Genomic DNA, 21,819 nt, shown 5'->3' with positions numbered 1-21,819 from the left:
AGAGCATGACAGCATGGATTACTTTGAGTTACTTTGTCATTCTTATTACCGCATACCGTGTGGTGATCCGGTTCTCCCACCGCTTTACTCTGTCTCAGCTGTGTGATCTCCTTGTTTAAATAGCGTCTCCTTTGGCCTCTAACTGGTACATCTCTGTTGACTTGATGACAACTTCATAATAAAAATAAATATGGGCATTGAAGTTATGTGGCAAATGACCATCCAGATAATCTGGAACACGTTTTTTTTTACTGCAACTTCTCCCATTTCGTTATTACATATAAAATTATCATTGAAACAAAAGTGAAAATGAAGCTCAGTCGTGTCCGACTCTTCGTGACCCCATGGACTGCAGCCCACCAGGCTCCTCCATCCATGTGATTTTCCAGGCTAGAGTACTGGAGTGGGGTGCCATCGCCTTCTCCAACTGAAACAAAGGCAAACCATAAAAATTTTCATAGGGATCTCATGAACTCTACTTTGAGAAACACTGTAGGACAAAGTCAACATTCCTTTGGATGAGGAATGAAGCCATTCACATTCAAGCCTCTCTGCTGTCCAACCTCATCTCAGGTTACTTTTCCCCAATTTACTTTTTTTTTAATGCCTCAGCAGTAGTGGAAAAACAAGTAATTCCCCAAATCTGTCCTTATATATCATTTCTTTAAACCTTTCTATATATTGTTACATCATCTGGAGTGGACTTCAGATCTCTGCAACTTTCCTCAATCTTCAGTTCAGTTCAGTTCAGTCACTCAGCTGTGTCCGACTCTTTGCGACCCCATGAGTTGCAGCACACCAGGCCTCCCTGTCCATCAACTCCCAGAGTTCACCCAAACTCATGTCCATCGAGTCGGTGATGCCATCCAGCCATCTCATCCTCTGTCGTCCCCTTCTCCTCCTGCCCTCAATCTTTCCCAGCATCAGGGTCTTTTTAAATGAGTCAACTCTTTGCGTGAGGTGGCCAAAGTATTGGAGTTTCAGCTTTAGCATCAGTCCTTCCAATGAACACCCAGGACTGATCTCCTTTAGGATGGACTGGTTGGATCTCCTTGCAGTCCAAGGGACTCTCAAGAGTCTTTTCCAACACTACAGTTCAAAAGCATCAATTCTTCAGTGCTCAGCTTTCTTCACAGTCCAACTCTCATATCTATACATGACCACTGGAAAAACCATAGCCTTGACTAGACAGACCTTTGTTGGCAAAGTAATGTCTCTGCCTCAATCTTCAAGTCTCTCTCAAATGCTATTCCCCTAGGAAACTGTCCTTATCCTTGGCCAACAATGAGTCTCTTTTCCCTGAGTGTCCACTGCAGCCTTTATGCTCTCCATTAGCAAGATATGACCATTGTACTATAGTTATTGACAAGCAGGTCTTCTAACTGAACTCCAAACTCTAGCAGGGACTTGGGATGCTAGGTTCTCAGTGTAGTGCTTGGTATAGAGTAGGAGCTCAATGTGCATCTGTTGAATGAACGAATATATTGGTTAAAAAGGAAAAATCAAGGAGAAGATGAGTTTGGAGGGTAGATTGAGGAGGGCTTTATTACTATTGATATTCACACATTGCTTTGTTGATTTTGGTCGATTTATTATTAAAGGAAAGCATAACTGAGGCCACTCAATTCTTATTTAGGGTGGCATAAGTCAGAAGATGGTATTCCCATTCCAGCCTTCAGCAAGTTGGTGTTCTCAGAACCACAGAACACAGAAAAGGGAAGGCTGCTCTTGGCTTTATACATTTCTCATGAAGTGTTTGTGACTTTTAGGTTTCAGCTGGGTTGAAGAAAATATGTGGAATGTTTCTACTAGGGGCAGTTTAGTGGCCCATGGTGAGCTTCTGTTGCCCAGATTGCCTGGAACTGGTTCCCTTCTTATCAGGGAAAGGCTAGTGTTGCATCTTGCCTGCTGTAGTGGATAAATTGAGGAGCAGGCAGATTATGGTATGGAGACCTTGAGAGTGCCTCTCAGGAGCCAAGTGCCCAGTTCCTGAGTATGACTCAGAGGTTCTCTCAGAATGTGTGTTGCATCCAAGACACTTTGGGACCAGGCTGCAGCTCCTGGGACTCAGTCCTACACTGTCCTCACGTTTTTATTCCCCAGAGTCTTTCTGCTCCATGACCCGCTACAAGAATGTCCATAGGAAGAATCTTACATTTGTCAGTTCCATTCAAGAAACTTAAAAAAAATTATTTTATTGAAGTATAGTTGACTAACAATGTTGTATTAATTTCAATAGTGATTCAGTTATACATTTTTATATTCTTTTTCATATTCTTTTCTATTATGGTTTATTACAGGATACTGATTATAGCTTTCTGTGCTATACAGTAGGTCCTTGTTTTTTGTCTATTCTATATATAATGGTTTGCATGTTAACCCCAAACTCCCAGTCCATCCTCCCCTACCCACTCACCCCCTTGGCAACCCTAAGACTGTTCTCTTTATCTGTGAGTCTGTTTCTGTTTGGGTGATAAGTTCATTAATATCATATTTTAGATTCCACATATAAGTGATATCATATGGTATTAGTCTTTCTCCTTCTGACTTACTTCACTTAATATGATAATCTCTAGTTTCATCTGTGTTGCTGCAAATGACATTATTTCATTCTTTTTTTATGGCTGAGTAGTTTCCCTTTTGGGCTTCTCTGATTGTTCAGTTGTAAAGAATCCACTTGCAATGCAGGAGACCCCAATTCAATTCCTGGGTTGGGAAGATCCACTGGAGAAGGGATAGGTACTCCAGTATTCTTAGGCTTCCCTTGTAGCTCAGCTGTAAAGAATCTGCCTGCAATACGGGAGATCTGGGTTTGATCCCTGGGTTGGGAAGATCCCCTGGAGAAGGGAAAGGCTACCCTCTCTAGTATTCTAGCCTGGAGAATTCCATGGACTGTATAGTCCATGGGGTCGCAAAGAGTCAGACAGGACTGAGCAACTTTCACTAGTGTGCCTTTCAACAAACTTATACTGTCCTTCTGTGAGGTCAGGGTTTGGGTCAAGAGGAGTCCTTGAAAGGATAATCAGTAATGGTTCAAATGGATATTGTCTTTATATGGTGGCCTGCATAGTATATTGACCTTAACATGCTTTCATTTCTGCTTATGTGAATAAGTGATATTTAGATTAAATATGGGAGAAGGCAATGGCAACCCACTCCAGTACTCTTGCCTGGAAAATCTTATGGGCGGAGGAGCCTGGTAGGCTGCAGTCCATGGGGTCGCTAAGAGACACGACTGAGCAACTTCACTTTCACTTTTCACTTTCATGCATTGGAGAAGGAAATGGCCACCCACTCCAGTGTTCTTGCCTGGAGAATCCCAGGGACGGGAGCCTGCCGTTTATGAGGTTGCACTAAGTTAGAAGCAACTTAGCAGCAGCAGCAGATTAAATATGACAGCAATGCATGTAATGCCGGTGCCAGTGGAATAAAACGATTGCATGCCACAGTGCCTTTACTTTGAAAACACAGTTGAAAGATCCTTGACCGTATTTTATTTTGTATAATTTATTTAATTTTTGGCTGTGCTGGGCCTTCATTGCTGCTTGGGCTTTTCTCTAGTTGCAGTGAGCGGGAGTTACTCTCTAGCTGTATTATGCAGGCTTCTCCTGTGGTGGCTTCTCTTGTTGTGAAGCACTGGTTCCAGGTCATGTGGGCTTCAGTAGTTGCAGCACGTGAGCTTAGCAGTTGTGGCTCCTGGGCTCTAGAGTAGTTGTGATGCATTGGCTTAGCTGCTGCTCAACACGTGGGATCTTCCCGGTTCAAGGATTGAACTTGTATCTCCAGCATTGGCAGGCAGATTCTTTACCAGCAGGTCACCAGGGAAGCCTCTATTTTATTTCTGAGAAATTGAACCAAATTATTTTTTTCCCTATTGCATTTGCATTTTGATTTCACCAGCCTGAGTAACTCCAACATCTATAATAATTCAAATAGGCTATAAGCTTCAAACCAGGTAGCTGATGAAATGTGACCAGACCACCGTCAAGGGTTGACTTTCAGTCCAAACAGCAGTTTCCCAGGGCAGCTCGAAGCTGCACCATGAATTATCATATTCACAACACTCTCCACTTACTTTCTCTTGCCACCTCATGTAGACACTAGGAAGGCTGAAAGATGCTGAGTGAACGTGGTATCAACTCAGCCATGTAGGAGAAGAAAAATCCCAGGGGGTGCCCTTAATATTATAGTACTTTGCAACAGTGCTACTGGGGAATTATTGGCTGGCATAGTAAGAGTTATTCTAGAAGTCAATATCAATAGAGTTTTTTTCTTTTTTTTTTTTTTAAACAAACTGAGCATGTCAGTAGCATACTGTGACTCAGCAAGATGATTTTAAATGGGAAAGAAAGATGCTCAACATTAGAAACCAAGAGTCGGACACGACTCAGCGACTGAACTGAACTGAATCATATTGCATTCTCCCTGTGTATTCGCTTTCACGTGGCCATCATGTTATAAGGACACCAGTAATACTGGATTAGGGACCCATTCTGCTCCAGTATGACCTCACTTTAATCAATTACATCTGCAGCAACCCTATTTTCAAGTAATTTCACATTCTGAGGTCCTGGGAGCTAACACCTTAACGTATCTTTCTTGGAGGACACAATTCAACCTGTAACAACTCTCCAGAATACTTAGCACTCCTCCTCTGTAGTAAATAATTCAGATTTCTAAGGTAATCAGCCAGTCATTTTGAATCTACAGATCCTCATGTTACAGGTGCTAGGTTAGTTAGCTCAGCTTTGCCTGTCTGCACACATGCACACACACACACACACACACACACCCCTCTTGCTCAGCCTTAGGTCTTTGAGGCAAACACAGTTCTTTGTGTATGTGCTAGAATGTACCAATGTTCTTCTGGATGTACTGCCTTCTCACATGGAGCCTCAACACCTTGAGGATTCTGTGCTATTCTACCTGCTCTCTGGTCAGGTATTTTGGGATTATTTCCGAGATGCTTGGTGTAGGTCACTTCCCTCAACCTAATTAACAGTGAGCCTCTGATCTCCCTCCTTGCCTGTGACTGTGGCTTGTCTCTTATATATATATGTATATATATATATGTATATATAAAACACCGGTAAAGGGAGAACTGCGTTAACTCACACGATCCTCCCTTTACCCATGTTTATTGCCTCTTTTCTCCATCACTGTCTCCTGACAGCCAGTTTCTTATAATAATATGAATAGTAACATCTCACATATGCACAGAACTTTTACAAATATTGTTTTTAAGTGCTTGCTACCTGTGAAGATGCCAGTTAGGCATGATGAAATTGCTTTTATAGAGAAGGAATCTAAGGCTCTGCCAGGCTAAGTGCTCAGGAACACTGGGTGGGTAGGTGGGTAACTTGAGAAGGCAATGACACCCCAGTCCAGTACTCTTGCCTGGAAAATCCCATGGACGGAGGAGCCTGGTAGGCTGTAGTCCATGGGGTCGTGAAGAGTAGGACACGACTGAGCAACTTCACTTTCACTTTTCACTTTCATGCATTGGAGAAGGAAATGGCAACACACTCCAGTGTTCTTGCCTGGAAAATCGCAGGGACGGGGGAGCCTGGTGGGCTGCCGTCTATGGGGTCGCACAGAGTAGGACATGACTGAAGCAACTTAGCAGGTGGGTAACAGTAACTGGAATCTTTGGGTTGTGACTCAGTGAACTCAGGCACTTCCAATACAGCCCATGCCCACTGTCAGTATTGGATTGCTCGGCCAGTGTTTGCGTTGAACATCTGCCAGATAATATCCTGGTTCATAGCAGAAAGGCACACAAGCCTGATTTGTGTTTATGGTGATGGCAGGGGTATAGGACTAGTTGATCCTTAATCTACCTTTCCTACCATCACAGGTACTGAAGAATTAAACTGAGTATTTATAAATGATTGAAAACCAAAGAAAGTGACCAAGATCATCATTATTGTTTTTATTGAGGATATTTGTAGACTCTGTTAAAATAATGCCTTACAGTTAGCTGGGAAGCACGGGTGGGACCATGCTGGTTGTTAAAATATTGAAATACTTTTGTCCTAGATGGTAGGTGGCTGCCATCCAGAACCTCTAGAGTACTCTTTGGCCACCAGAAGTGCCTGTCTCTTTCCCTGGACACCCAGATTTCCTAACAGCCCAGCATATCCAGGGGATAATGTCTAGGAAGAAGGGTGTCTTAAGAACCAGCTTCAGGGCCATGTGTAGCTGATTGGCCGATAGTTTGAATATTTCACCTGCTCAGCAAGCATACAGCGGGAAGAACACTTGCAGTTACTGAGGCTCTACCCGTGAATGCACTGGGACTAGGATGGGTGCTTTTTTAATATGTTGTTTTATTTCATTCTCACAATGGCCCTCTGGAGTAGATACTATTTTCTTCATTTTACCACTAAGGAAAGTGAGGCTCAAAGAGGTGTAGGAGATATTGTGTCCAGATTCCCATATCTGGTAAGTACTGGAGCTCTTTGACTTTTCAGAGAGCATGGGAATCCAAGTGCCATTTTACAGGTGAGGAAACGAAGGCAGAGAGAAGATACTCTTTGAGCTAGTTCAGACCATATTCGACCCCAGAATTCAGGTCTCCTAGTCCACTGGCCTTGTGTTCTTCAGCTTCAGTGTTTTCATATGGGACGTATGGTGAGGAACGTGTGTGCTGAGCTGGCTCCTCTGTCAAACCCGTGCAGAGACGGAGGGGTGGTAGAAGAACATTCTGAAACTGGAGTATGAGCCACATCATTTTAAAAGACTTACACGAAGGACCTATCACCTGTAATTTATAGGTTGAGTACACTTTTCCCTCTCACCAAGGAGAGAAGCAGCCTATAGATAAAGCATCCAGTTTACGTGGTGTCTTCCTAAAACAGCCAAAAGTCTGTTTCTGTATTAGAAAGCAGAATTGTGGATGAAATAAACATTTGCTTCTTTTTAGAAATTTTTTTTTTCATTTTTACTTCCATCTGCTGGTTGTTGCAAACAAGAGCTAATCAGCTGAGCAGAGAAACAGATGTGCTGTGACGGCTCCAAAAATGGATCTCTCTCTGCTTGGCAAAGGGTCGTTGACAGGGGATGGTTGCCATAACAACCAGCTTACACCAATGCAGAAATATCACAGGCTTTTTGCAACCACTCTTGCCTTCATTAATTATGCCATTCTTAGCTAAACGATACAATAATGCTATTTCCTTTGGCACTGCCAGGAATAGAGATGACGAATGAGATGGTTTGTGCTGATGGGCTGAGAAAGTCATAAACCACTACAGAGCTGAAATATTATTGTTGTCATTATTACCATTTTGTTCCCTAAGCTCTAGCTAATGGGTTTGGTACCCAATAAGAATTAATAGCATTTGTTGAGTGCTTACTATGAGCCAGGCACTAAATGCTTTGTATGAATTAATTCATTTGTAATCCTTACAGCAACCCCATGAAATTACTGCTATTACTGGCTCAGTGTTTTGGAGAAAGTAAATAAGTCACAGAAAGTTCTTGTCCTTGGACAGCTGTTAGGTGATGACACCAGGATTTAAACTCAGATATTTAGCTCCAAAATCCCTGCTCTTAACCCCTATACTAGAGCAAACTGTTTATGACTACCAGTATACCAGATAAGATGAATATCTTTTTTTCCAAGTTAAAAATTATTTTAGATAAGAATCATACTTCCTAATATGTTGAGGAAAATACAATATTTCAACATGACACTAGAAATCAGTATAATTAATGCCTCAGAGAAGGATCTGGAAAAGTAAAATAGCAAAGTTCTTCAGAATAGAGCAATGGCACCCCACTCCAGTACTCTTGCCTGGAAAATCCTATGGACGGAGGAGCCTGGTGGGCTGCAGTCCATGAGGTCGCTAAGAGTCGGACATGACTGAGCGACTTGACTTTCACTTTTCACTTTCATGCATCGGAGAAGGGAAGGGCAACCCACTCCAGTGTTCTTGCCTGGAGAATCCTAGGGACGGGGGAGCCTGGTGGGCTGCTGTCTATGGGGTCGCACAGAGTTGGACATGACTAAAGTGACTTAGCAGCAGCAGCAGCAAATTTTAGGTATAGCCCTGCCACTCATTTTTAAAAAGTGAATGTGGTTCAGTTACTTTAATATGGCTTGATTTTTGGTAGAAAAGATAAGAGTACAAATTTTGGAGTCATAGACCTGCGAGCAAATAGTAGGTACCCTACTTACACACCTAATTATGGACCTCAGGCGAGTTACTGAATATTCTGATTAGAAAGATGGGAGAAGTTAAAAGAGGTAAAGTGAGAAGGGAAATTAAGCAGCCTCAGAGGACAAATTGAAATGATGTCCTGAAAGTGCTTGCTGCCATACTCATCATAGTGTGTGCTGTAAAAATGGTGGGGCCTGTTGCCTGAACCCTACCTTTCCTGCCCTGTTCTCAGCTTAGAGAGGACTGGCCTGGGTAGTCTCTGCCTCTGAGGTCCATTCTGTGTTTCAGAGAACATTGATGGTTTCCGGGGGAAAGAGACTCTTCCCACTCTCACATTCCGAGCCCCTGGAGTTCCTGGAATAATGAAGAGGGGATTTCTCTAGGCTCTCAGTAAGGATGAAGTGATGACAATGGTGAGACTTTCAGGGTCCAATTTTACCTGACTGTTTTGAAAGGCTGGGGATTCTTGGGACCCCCACATGCCATTCACTTCACTGTGAGGAATATAGGCTTTGGTTGCTCAGGAGATTCAAGTGAGGGATTTAGAACCTTGGATCATTGACTGAAAGACCTGTGTGTCTTCCCCCACAACATTCATCTCTGAGATTCTGCAGCCATTTGTGTTCCCTGATTCCCTCCAAGTTCCTGGGTCAGCCTGTGAGAAGCAAGGATTCCCTCCCTTCTCCTTCTGGGGCAGACCCTACCTGCATTCCCAGGGTGGTCCTGTCTTTGAGGGTCCTGGAGCACAGCCCAAACACTTGGGGCTGCGGTGGGTGAAGGGTCACAGTGACTAATGCACCCCCAGGTTTCACCCTCAGCTTCAGCCCCAGCTCCCCTCTCAGCTGGAGCTCTGCAGAACCATATATCTTCTGTCACTGTGGAGGCGGGGGGCTGGCCCCGGAGGTGGTGGTGACTTGTCCATACCCTCCTCCTGGCAGATCTAAATATAGAACCCCATTTGAGGCCTCAGCTTCCAGATGTGCAGAAGCACGTGGGGACCCCAATCTGCCTCCTGCTCAGGGCTGAGTAAGACGTATCAGAGTCATAGCCTCTGTGAGCATGTCGAATTCCCAGACTGTCCTCCCACCCCTCTCTGGGGAGGTGAGGAAGGTCAAGGCACCTGTTGTTTCCCCTTCTTCACCCACCAAAGATGAAGAACTGTTCCCTCGGGGGCAGAAGTGTTTGCTGAAGAAATGTCAGAGCCCACCTCTGCTCCTCCTAGGCTCCAAGTCGAATCACCCGGCGGCTACCCTCTGGTTAGTGCCTCCACTGCCCTGCCCCGGGAACAGGGACTCAGGCCCATGGAAGGGGAAGGGAGTTCACAGCTAGGCCAGTGCTGCCCTGGCTCCTCTGAACGATGGACCCTGAGCTGTGGGAGGAAAGCAGAGGGAGGCGGGCAGTCAGCATTAGGAATGGGACCCAGGGGAGCCTGGGCTGGGCATGAAGCCCGAGTAGGTGGGACTTGTATTCATGGTGCTCTATTATGTCCCAGGTTTTTTCCATACCTTTTATGGTTTTAAAAAGGTAAAGGAAATCACTCTTTGCTAGGACTGTGTGATGTTCCCAAGGGTGCCCTGGTTTGCATGGCGATGTCAGTCTGGGAGAGGACATCACCCAGAGACCACGTGCAGATAAAGGGGTGTGCCCATGTGGGAACATTCAGATGTTTTGTTCAATTTGCTTCCCTTCCTGTTTTTCAGATGTACTGTAGAGGAGAAAAACTACCCGCAACCCTTCCCCCTATTAGTTTCTTATTGTGGCTCATGCTTCAGTTGTGTTACCTACTGGCTATATAACTTGGGGAGAGTTTCTTAACCCTTCTGAATCTGTTTCCTCCCCTAAGGTAAGACTACCTGACCTAACAGCTGTAAAAAGAATGAAACTGTAGAACTACTCTGGTAGAATTAGATCACTAGCTGACAAAGGAAAGGCACAGTGGAAGGAAGAGTGAGGGCATGGGGCGGTGAGAGGCAGTAGAAATAACCTGCTTAAGTGGAGGGAGTGCTGCATGCTCGGAGTATGGCAGTTACTGTGGCTGTGGCTTACGATGGAACACGAAATCCCTTTGGTAGTGTCTTAGCATTCTGTGTATTATAAGAATCCCTGGGAGATGCCTCACTCATGGAGAAGACATGGACTTTGCTCCTGGTTTGGCTACAAACCAGCTCTGTGACTCAGTTATTCCCCAAGACCTCAGTTTCCTCATCTGTCAAATACGGGGATTGTGTTAATGAATCCTAGGATCCCTTCCAGCATCCATCTCCAATTTGGGGAAAGCTGCTAGGGGAGGGCGGTGGGATTCTCCTGGGTCTCCAAGCACATGTATTTCTTTAGAGTCTTTGAGTGCTAAGGACATATACACAAATTTGGGCTCACTGATTTTGCTTTCACAGGGGAATTCTGTGATACTGGTCCTGAGTCTGAGAGCAGGGCTTGCCAGTTAAGTGTAAGTAATATGTTGGGCTTCCCTAGTGGCTCATTGGTAATGAATTCACCTGCCAGTGCAGGAGATACAGGTTTGACTCCTGGGTCAGAAAGATGTCCTGGAGAAGGAAATGACAACCCACTCCAGTATCCTTGCCTGGGAAATCCCATGAACAGGGAAGTCTGGTAGGCTACAGTCCATAACAAAAAAACAACCACAAAAGTGATATGTTTCCAGGGCTTTGGGGGATTTCAGCACAAAAATTGGTGTTGTGTGCTGGCCTCAAACCCAGAACAGCCCCCTCTGCCCTCCGCCAGCCGTGGTGGAAAGCGGCGCTGTGTACATGCGCTCTGTGTCTTTCCTCCGCCGGCCATGGTGGGAAGCGGTGTTGTGTACGTGTGCTCTGTGTCTGTTTAAGTTGAACCTTGTTTTATTTTTCTCAAGTCATAAGCTGAGTGTTACAATCCTGACAAAAGGCTTGCAGAACATCATATTTTAATTAGAGACCTTTCTCAATTTTATGTGAACAGCATAATTTAAATTATTACTGGAAGTTTCTCAGTATACAGAATATAGATTCAGTTCTAGCCTTGAGTTTTATGAATGAACCAAAAAAAGCACCACCCCATCAATTTCAGTTCTTCTAGTCCACATCCCTTTTGGAAAAAACCCCTCAAATCTCAAATGTATTCTCCCTTGAAGTTCTATTTCATCCAAGGGAAGAGATTTCATGTGCTTATGCAGTATCTCAGCTTGTAACACTTTAAGATGTTTGTATGTAAAACTGATGAATAATATTTGCCACTGGAATATTTATAGCTGCAATTTACAATTCTAGGGAACTTCTATTCTAGAAATTTTTATGATCAATAACATTTATTAATTATGCTGTGTGAATTATGTAAGCAAAATTAAGAATCCTATTTGCCTACCTACTTCTCAGCCCATCTTATTTGCCAGTCTGTTGACTGTATTTTTGGGCTCAAGGTCAGCCAAGGATTAATAGCTTTAGGTCTATTTGCTTTGCCTCTTTTTAAGCTGAATTTAGCTCTTGAGATAACAGCATTTTGCCTGTGTACTTGACTGAAATTTTAATCTTGACCTTTGGTTATAATTTTGGATCACACAATCAATTCTAGTAAGATGAAAAATCAGAACATATAAAGCAAACTTAATTGCATTTTTAATGACATTTTAAAAATTAGTGGAAAAATAAAATAGTCTGAATAACAGCTGTTGTCTTTTAAGTTTTGTAAATCATTTTTTAAAAGAGCAAAACATTTTTCCTTATGGTGGATGGTGCTACTGTAATATTATTTGCTTGAAAATATTGGTTAAAAATCACATTATTGAAAGAGATTTCAGCCCAGCAGCTCTTTGATTTGTCATTTGATAAATGGTTTAAGTTAAATAGTTTGGAGAAATCTAGGTTTTCTGAATGCAGGAGTTCATATGTTAACTACTTTTTATTCCCCTTATATCCAGTCTAATACAGATACTCTTCCCAGATAATGAAGACGTTGAGATGAGGAGAGACTGTTCTCTCAGGTTATTATAGCTCAAGTCTTTCTGCAAAGATAGAGGGTAGACCTCACCCCTGTTTTGGCACCTTTACCAGTAAGCCCTACTCTTGGTCTAGGTTGAAATGAAACTGTAATCATGGGGCATTCCATGGGACTCCGGTGGCCTGAGAAAGTAAAAGTACTATGCCCAGTCTTGTGCTTACAATGGAATGGGGTATGGTTGAGAAGAGAATTCTTTTTAAACTTGTGCGACCCTGGTTTTACAACCAAGACATCACCTTTAACCTGTCAACTTGCTGATGAAGAATCCCCACAGCCAATACATACCCCCAAGGAAGTAACCACACCCTTTCGAAGATCAAGGCAAACTTTCTGGTACTTATTTACATTTCAAGACAGAAAAACAGACAAAATTTGTTTTTTTTGGTTATAGAAATAATTTGTGTTCCTTGTAGACATTTTAGAAAATGTAAACAGTCTGATAGAAGTAAATCAATAAAATATATATTACCCATGCATCTATGACCCAGTGATATCCACTACTAACATTCTGGTACCATAGAAAAAGCTGGGTAATCAGCATTTCCCTAAGCAGTGCTTTAGACAACACCCAGGCAGAAGGGGTTGCTTGGTTTACACAGGAAGAAGAGATCAGTTCAGTTCAGTTCAGTCGCTCAGTCGTGTCCGACTCTTTGCGACCCCATGAATCGCAGCACGCCAGGCCTCCCTATCCATCACCAACTCCCGGAGTTCACTGAGACTCACGTTCATTGAGTCAGTGATGCCATCCAGCCATCTCATCCTCTGTCGTCCCCTTCTCCTCCTGCCCCCAATCCCTCCCAGCATCAGAGTCTTTTCCAATGAGTCAACTCTTCGCATGAGGTGGCCAAAGTACTGGAGTTTCAGCTTTAGCATCATTCGCAGACATCCTTCAGAATGGACTGGTTGGATCTCCTTGCAGTCCAAGGGACTCTCAGAGCCTTCTCCAACACCACAGTTCAGAAGCATCAATTCTTCGGCGCTCAGCCTTCTTCACAGTCCAACTCTTACATCCATACATGACCACAGGAAAAACCATAGCCTTGACTAGATGAACCTTTGTTGGCAAAGTAATGTCTCTGCTTTTGAATATGCTATCTAGATTGGTCATAACTTTCCTTCCAAGGAGTAAGCATCTTTTAATTTCATGGCTGCCGTCACCATCCGTAGTGATTTTGGAGCCCCAAAAAATAAAGTCTGACACTGTTTCCACTGTTTCCCCATCTATTTCCCATGAAGTGATGGGACCAGATGCCATGATCTTCGTTTTCTGAATGTTGAGCTTAAAAGCCAACTTTTTGACTTTCCACTTCCACTTTCATCAAGAGGCTCTTTAGTTCCTCTTCACTTTCTGCCATAAAGGTGGTGTCATCTGCATATCTGAGGTTATTGATATTTCTCCTGGCAATCTTGATTCCAGCTTGTGCTTCCTCTAGCCCAGCGTTTCTCATGATGTACTCTGCATATAAGTTAAATAAGCAGGGTGACAATATACAGCCTTGACATACTCCTTTCCCTATTTGGAACCAGTCTGTTGTTCCATGTCCAGTTCTAACTGTTGCTTCCTGACCTGCATACAGATTTCTCAAGAGGCAGGTCAGGTGGTCTGGTATTCCCATCTCTTTCAGAATTTTCCAGAGTTTATTGTGATCCACACAGTCAAAGGCTTTGGCATAGTCAATAAAGCAGAAATAGATGTTTTTCTGGAACTCTCTGGCTTTTTCGATGATCCAGTGGATGTTGGCAATTTGATCTCTGGTTCCTCTGCCTCTTCTAAAACAAGCTTGAACATCTGGAAGTTCATGGTTCATGTATTGCTGAAGCCTGTCATGGAGAATTTTGAACATTACTTTACTAGCATGTGAGATGAGTGCAATTGTGCGGTAGTTTGAGCATTCTGTGGCATTGCCTTTCTTTGGGATTGGAATGAAAACTGACCTTTTCCAGTCCTGTGGCCACTGCCGAGTTTTCCAAATTTGCAGGTATATTGAGTGCAGCACTTTCACAGCATCATCTTTCAGGATTTGGAATAGCTCAACTGGAATTCCATCACCTCCACTAGCTTTGTTCGTAGTGATGCTTTCTAAGGCCCACTTGACTTCACATTCCAGGATGTCTGACTCTAGGTCAGTGATCACATCATCGTGATTATCTGGGTCATGAAGATCTTTTTTGTATAGTTCTTCTGTGTATTCTTGCCACCTCTTCTTAATATCTTCTGCTTCTGTTAGATCCATACCATTTCTGTCCTTTATAGAGCCCATCTTTGCATGAAATATTCCCTTGGTATCTCTAATTTTCTTGAAGAGATCTCTAGTCTTTCCCATTCTGTTGTTTTCCTCTATTTCTTTGCATTGATCTCTGAGGAAGGCTTTCTTATCTCTCCTTGCTATTCTTTGGAACTCTGCATTCAGATGCTTATATCTTTCCTTTTCTCCTTTGCTTTTCGCGTCTCTTCTTTTCACAGCTATTTGTAAGGCCTCCCCAGACAGCCATTTTGCTTTTTTGCATTTCTTTTCCATGGAAGAAGAGATACAGGGAGATTAAATAATTTGCTAAAGTTATCCAGTGAGAGGGTGGCAAAACCGAAATGAAGATGCCTGGGTCTGGGACCTTTTTGCAACCGCCAGAGGGCCGAGTCTTTTCACAGTCCCAGAGCTTTTCACAATTAGTTTTCTCCAGCTCATGGCTAAAGAAAGGGCCAGCCTCCTCAACAGAACTCAGTGGACCATGCCCAAGGACAGATAAAGAAATGGTATGTGTCAAAGCAGTTGTGTTATCAAATTGTAGCTACAGCTTCAGCCTGTAAACTCCTTTAAGAGAGGGGAGGAGGGAGTGACTGGGGTGGATTTAGAGTCTTGAACTTTGGAAATCGTTAGCTTAAAGAAGTCTAGCGAGAACTGCCCTAACAAAGAAAAGACCAAACAAAGACCAGTCAAGCTAAACTATAGTGAAAACATATTTCTTGTCCTCAGCTCCCTCAAGAAAGAAGTTTTGGGGTGGCTCAGGTGGTAATGACTAACATTTCAGAGGCTCTAGCCCATCTCTAGGAGAAGGCAATGGCAACCCACTCCAGTACTATTGCCTGGAAAATCCCAGGGACAGAGGAGCCTAGTGGGCTGCCGTCTATGGGGTCGCACAGAGTCAGACACGACTGAAGTGACTTAGCAGCAGCAGCAGCAGCCCATCTCTGGGTAGAATAGGTATTGATATTGAGCACTGAGGCGGTTGGTGCATAGATATTGCCAGAAATCCAAGCATTAGTGTCTTTCCCCTTCCTAAAATAAGCATCAATGTAGTCTAAGTGTATCAGAAAAGTCATAAGTTTGCATTTCAAGGTAGGAACGTGGACATGCTCCATTAACCAGCATCCAAACAACTGCTGTGTTGCTGAAGCTTATCTTCCTTAACAGAGGCATTATCACAGCAACCAGCATCTTTTCATAGACCTTAACACCTTCTACCAAATATTAGCAATACAATCCACTCAAAATTCTAGTCATCCGGTTCATACCCCAGAATAATCTACTGTTTGCTAAGTAATTTGCATAGAGAAGTTAGCCTCTCATTTTGAGATACCCCAAAACCACTTATTTTGAAATCATGAAGTCAGTATATTAGAGCTGAAGGGATACTAGAGATCATTCATCCCTACCCTGCCATTTTATAGATCTAGAAAGTGAGAGCATTATAACTAAAGAACCCTCAGCTCAAAATTTTCAGGGGACTTGATCAGAGGGACCCAGCTAGTGAATAATGGAGTTCAGACTTTCTGATTCCAATCCAAAAGTTTTTCAGCATAGCTTCTCTGATGAGTGCCACAAATTGATATGGATGGGGAAGGAAGAAAGATAAGACATAATCCTCACCCTGTGTTACTTATGTTTACTTCAGGGGTCACTTCGATGAGATCGTAAGACTGGCCCCTTTAAAACCTAGAAGAAGTGATGAGGCTAAGGATAGATTAACACCAAGTGGATAAAACTACTCATTAAAACTCAGAAGCAGTATAAACACTCACTGATATCATGCGGAAGAGTAGAAGGTTGTTAAAGGTGACTATGCAGACGTTTGTAGGAATTTATACATCCTGAAACTCAGAGACTCAATGAATCAGCATTTTAATCTTGGAGCCGATAGGTCATCAGCAAATATTGCTGTAGAACTCTCTTTAATTCAGTTAATTCTATGCTCTTAGCTTTTGCCAGATGTACTTACATACACATCATGTGAAACATTCCAGAAGACATATCTTCTTCATGTGAACATGCTTGTGAGACTCTAGAATCAACTATGGAGAATTCTTACTTTTTAGAATTTACATTCATTAGCAGTTTTTCTATTCACGATACTAGATTAAGAGAAATATCCCAGTTTGTTAAAGTTCATGATATACAACCTTGCATCTGCTTCTGGTACTTATAACTGTGTATTCAAACTACAAACTTTGACTAGTTGTGTTGGCAACCAACAATAGAAAGATTAAACTCTACAGAGTTGTGAAATGTAAGATATATTTACTGTAACATAAAATTCCATATAGTCACTAAAAGCACATCGGTGTTTCATTGTTACCGTTTAGTATATTCTGTTCCTGATCCTGATGAAATTTTGTTTTTCTTATTGAATCTACATATGGGAAAAAAAATTTCCAAGAGCACACATGACTTTTCTGTACCTAGTTAGGCATAGAGCTTAGACTCAATTTGAACTTGCTATCAATCAGTTCAGTTCAGTTCAGTTTAGTCGCTCAGTCGTGTCCGACTCTTTGCGACCCCATGAATTGCAGCATGCCAGGCCTCCCTGTCCAACACCAACTCCCGGAGTTCACTCAGACTCATGTCCATTGGTTGGTGATGCCATCCAGCCATCTCATCCTCTGTCATCCCCTTCTCCTCCTGCCCCCAATCCCTCCCAGCATCAGAGTCTTTTCCAGTGCTATACTGCCTACCAAACTGATGTCTTCTTCCTGACTTCCCTGTTTTGTGAATGGTACCATCATTCTCCTGGTCACCCAGGTCTTATGTTAGTCTTCCTTGGTGTGCCCCTTTCCCTAGCCTCCCAAGTCCTGCAAGTCTTCCCTTGAACTCTCTCTCTCTCACCTGTTCCATAGTCCTCATTCCGCTGCCACCAACATCATTTATACTCCTGTGATTGAAGCAAAGGCTTGACGTAAGGGAGAGTATACGCTTGTCTCAAGTATGTCTCCTCCTGGGGGCAGCAGAGCTGAGGTGGAAGGATGGAAGAGGATGAGGCGTTTGGGGTCATGGGCCTGTGGCAATGCCATTTCAAACTCCCCTGTCTTCACCCCTTTAATATGACTTACAGAACCTGGGAAACCTGGTCCCAGGGCAGTGCCCTTGATTGCCGCTGCCATTCACCTTTTCTTTGTGGGGCATTGTAACGAGCGATCCAGAGAGCTCTTTGAGAGGTCACGTTCTCCTGGGGGCAAGACCAATTGACCATCTAAGCATTCTTAACTCAGTTTTGTTCTACCTAGAGACAAGGAGAATGCTGAGCTAAGGAGAATGCAATTGCTTTTTCTTCTAAAGAAACAGTTGCAGACTTTGATGTTGGATTGATAGGAATACAGTTCCAGGATGTGTTGACCGGCCATCAGCAATGTAACCTCTTCTTTGAATCCCATCACACATAACTCAGTAAAGAGAAAGGGAAAGAGACACTGTCTCTGAAGACATGGACTTTAGATGAAACAAATCTCAAAAATGTGGTTAGTTTGGTCAACATATGAGTACGGATGCTGATAATTCAGGTTCCTTGATAACCTTTGTTATTTAGAGAACTTATCATATTATGATGTTTAGATGTCTCTCCTCTGCCTGATCAAATTCTGTCCCTGACCATGACTAGCTACGGGTCCTGGGGAAGCTGTTTAACTGTGTTGTATCTCAATTTCCATGCCTACTACAGGTAGTAATGTACCTGTCTCACAGAGTGAGTGTGTGCCTATCTAGGACCATGCTGGCTCATCAGTACTTAATAATTATTTGTGAGTTATTTTACTACAGAAATTTTCTATAGACTTCTTTAGAAAGCTAAGCTTAAATAATTCCTTTGTCACATTGCTAGCTGAGTTTAGGGAAGAGTATTTGGCCGAAGGATACTCTTCTATTAATCAAACTGAGCTGAAGATCGTATGTGTCTGTCTGTGAAGAGAAGTGAAAACCAGATACACGTTTTGAATATTTTATAACAGCACTTGAGAAACGATAGGATATCTCCATTCCCACCTTTAGACAGGTTCTTGGAATTGCCTTCTGTATCCCATTCGAGATGGCTAGAAGTCAATTAGAATTTCTTCCTGGAAGTTGCAGACTAGGGGCACTAGCTACTTTTCATTATCTTGGTTGGCCTGAATTGGTCTCCCTCCAATATCCCAAGCTTTTGAAGCCTGCATCCTTTATTAGACATGCTAGTATGTACTGGCTTAGAACATTTATAAGTGTCATAGATTGTTATTTAATTTCTTACAGGTTCACTTTAAATTTCTTTTTTTAAAAATATATATTTATTTTAATTGGAGGCTAATTACTTTACAATATTGTATTGGTTTTGCCATACATCAACATGAATCCACCACGGGCGTACACATGTTCCCCATCCTGAACCCCCCTCCCACCTCCCTCCCCATACCATCCCTCCGGGCCATCCCAGTGCACCAGCCCCAAGCATCCAGTATCATGCATCGAACCTGGACTGGCGATTCGTTTCACATATGATATTATACATGCCTCAATGTCATTCTCCCAAATCATCCCACCCTCACCCTCTCCCGCAGAGTCCAAAAGACTGTTCTATATACCTGTGTCTCTTCTGCTGTCTCGCATACAGGGTTATCATTACCATCTTTCTAAATTCCATATATATGTGTTAGTATACTGTATACTTTAAATTTCACTTGGTGTCACTTTAAATTTCACTCGGCCATAGCTCTTGTTGGAGAAGGATACAGTCTTATTTCTCTTTTCTTCACAGGAATGTATAAGGATGGTGAACTACTTGCTGATTGATAGGTCTAAAATTATGTTTGTCTCACACATTTGGAAATGTCATTTCTGAAAGGGAAGGTGTTAAATAGCCTTCTCTGGAGATCTTTTAAAATAATGTAGTTTCTCACCTGATTGAAGTGATGAAAGTGAGGTCTTGCGGGACAATGGAACGGCCTCTGCTTCCAAAATTGGAATTATTTGAACTTGAGTTTGAATGCACATTTGAAAATAATGTGTTAAAAGTATCCTTTTAATGTGTTAAATGTATCCTTCTGTGGCAGGCGAGTCTGTTCAGAGCATGGGGCTGGGATCCATCCCAGGCCAAGGATGCAGGTACATGGAAAAGGGTTCTTTAGTTCAGAAATCAGAAGAAAAGGGTAGAGGACAATTATAAAAGTAGGAGACCAGGTCTTGGGTAAGATGGGCACGTTCACCTGGCGTTGTGAGACCAGTGAGCTGGGTCTGGCAGAGAAAAGGTGTATTAGGTTTCTGTCACTGTCATAATATTATCACACATTTAGTGGCTTTAAACAAGACATGTTTATTCTCTAGGTCAGAAATCTGAGTCTTACCTAGCTAAAATTAAATTCTCCATTTGGAAGTCTCACAGTAATCTCAGACTTAGAATGTCCCCAGTGGAGCGCATGGTGTTCAACCCAAACCTGCTTCTACTACTGTCTTCCCCGTCTCATTAAATACCATTCAGTTCTATTCTGGAATTGCCCAGGTTAAAAATTCTGGACTCCTCTTTCTTATAAGCCCCATTCAGCAAATCCAATTGACTCTACCTTCAAAATTATATTATCAAAATCTGATTATTTCTCACTGTCTCTAGTTTGGATTCCTGCAGTAGCATCTTTAACTGCTTTTGCTTCTTCTACTCGTGTGTCTTATTAATGTATCCTCAGCACAGTAGCCAGAATGCTCCTGCTAATGTGTAAGCCAGATCTGTTACTCTTCTCCTCCCCACCAGGTGGTCCATCTTACTCAAAGACCTTCTAATGGCCGAAGAGGGCAGGGAAGCCCACCCCTTTGGCCAGTGGTGCTGTATGCCTACCTCATAGGCTGTTTGGACCAACACAGCTTCAAACTGTAAAAGTCTCCCGTCTTCTCATAATCATGGGTTATCGTAGGTCAAGGAGGCAGATGTCAGGTCAAACAGGAGCTTTTGGTCCCTGCACATGCTCCGGGCCACCCCTGCCTTCTCCCAGTCCCATTATGATACCCACCAGAGTCTAAGTGTAGAGCTTTCCCTGCTAACTCAAGAAGCTGATAGGAAAATACTTTCCCACAAGGTTCCAAACTCTTCAAACCAATGACAAGCCCAAGGGCATTTTCTGGTTCCCCTTCTCCAGTATCCAGTTGGGCTAATCCCTGAAGCAGCAGCTGGGCGGAAACATAAACCAGTTGGGGCTTGAGGAGGGGGGCAGATTTTCTTGGAAAAAGAGAATGCGAGGGAGTGGTTCCTATTTTAAGTTGACCACATCAGTCTTCCGAAAGCTTTCTGCCCCGGTGCCACACTCCTAGGGACTTTGCACAGGAGATACAAGAGAGGCATCTTCGAGAACAGCTGTTCCTCACTGTTGAACCAGCAGCTGATAACGAGGTGAAGGATACAGACAAAGCCTAACACTTAAAGGTGTCAGGGTGGGTGTGGTGAGGTGTTCACCCTTGCGCCTCCCCTTGCACTGTCCTTGGTATCCACAGGGTTCAGTGCATGTTTATTGAACTGAATTCATACATTTTAAAAATGAATGAACATATCCGATGATAAATCAATCACACAAATAAGGCCTAGAAAACGGACCTTTTGTTATTACTGAAATTCAGTATCAGTGTAGCCAGGAAACTGAGAAGGGGGCTAAGACTGGCCAAGGGCCTTTTGGGGCGTCTGAGGTGTCAGTGAGGTTGATGTGTTATGTCCTGCTTTTGTCTGGTAGGTCATTGCTTGTGAGCAGCAGTATGACTCTTCCTATGACGCTCGCTGTGACGTCTGGTCCTTGGGGATCACAGCTATTGAACTGGGGGACGGAGATCCTCCCCTCTTTGACATGCATCCTGTGAAAACGCTCTTTAAGATTCCAAGGTAGGACACAAGATGGCGCTCTTGACTCATTAGTGCTTTGTGAACGAGGCTCGTTAAGATAATAAATAGTTGGTAAACAGTTTCTCTCCAAACCTGTGAAAGCCTGATTGTAAAATGTATTTCTCTTTTAAGGGGGCCGGGTGGGGGGGGGGGGGGGGGGGTTGGCACGGGGGATGGGGGAATAGAGGGTTTCCTGAAAGACAACATATTCCAAAAATAATAGGAGTATGTTGTAACAATCGCATATTTTCAGTACTCCAATTTTTCTGAGATGTTGATTTTTTTAGGCTTTGCATGGCAAGACTGAAAATACAGCTTTGGCTTAAGTACTCTGTCTAAATACTAGTGTTTTCTTTTTAAATTATATAATCATATCTGGTCTTTTTTTTTCAGTTTGAATATTTCTCCAGTATGCTGAAAAATTTAGGGATGAAAAAATAATGTGTACCAGCACTAAAAAATTTTAGAAAAATGTTACATCAGTCATGATTTTCTCTCTAACCCTTTATTTCTGTCTCAGTGGGAAATGGTGCTGAAAGAGGTCTGTTTGAAGGGTATTTAAATGCCAATA

General features: G+C 42.9%; 1 protein-coding gene across 1 annotated transcript in view; it reads left to right on the top strand.

Moving 5' to 3' along the window:
* LOC132342959 (myosin-IIIb-like) overlaps nt 1-21,252 on the top strand; it is a 40,143-nt gene extending 18,891 nt beyond the window's left edge. The window contains exon 7 of the mRNA XM_059878113.1: nt 21,103-21,252. Within this exon, the coding sequence (XP_059734096.1) occupies nt 21,103-21,252 (150 nt within the window). The remainder of the gene's footprint in view (nt 1-21,102) is intronic.
* Nucleotides 21,253-21,819: the final 567 nt, after the last annotated feature.

This window comes from Bos taurus, chromosome 2 (assembly GCF_002263795.3).
Source record: "Bos taurus isolate L1 Dominette 01449 registration number 42190680 breed Hereford chromosome 2, ARS-UCD2.0, whole genome shotgun sequence".
In the NCBI taxonomy this organism is placed as follows: Eukaryota; Metazoa; Chordata; class Mammalia; order Artiodactyla; family Bovidae; genus Bos; species Bos taurus.
Note: the sequence above shows the minus strand (reverse complement) of the source record. Positions and strands in the feature narration are given on the sequence as shown.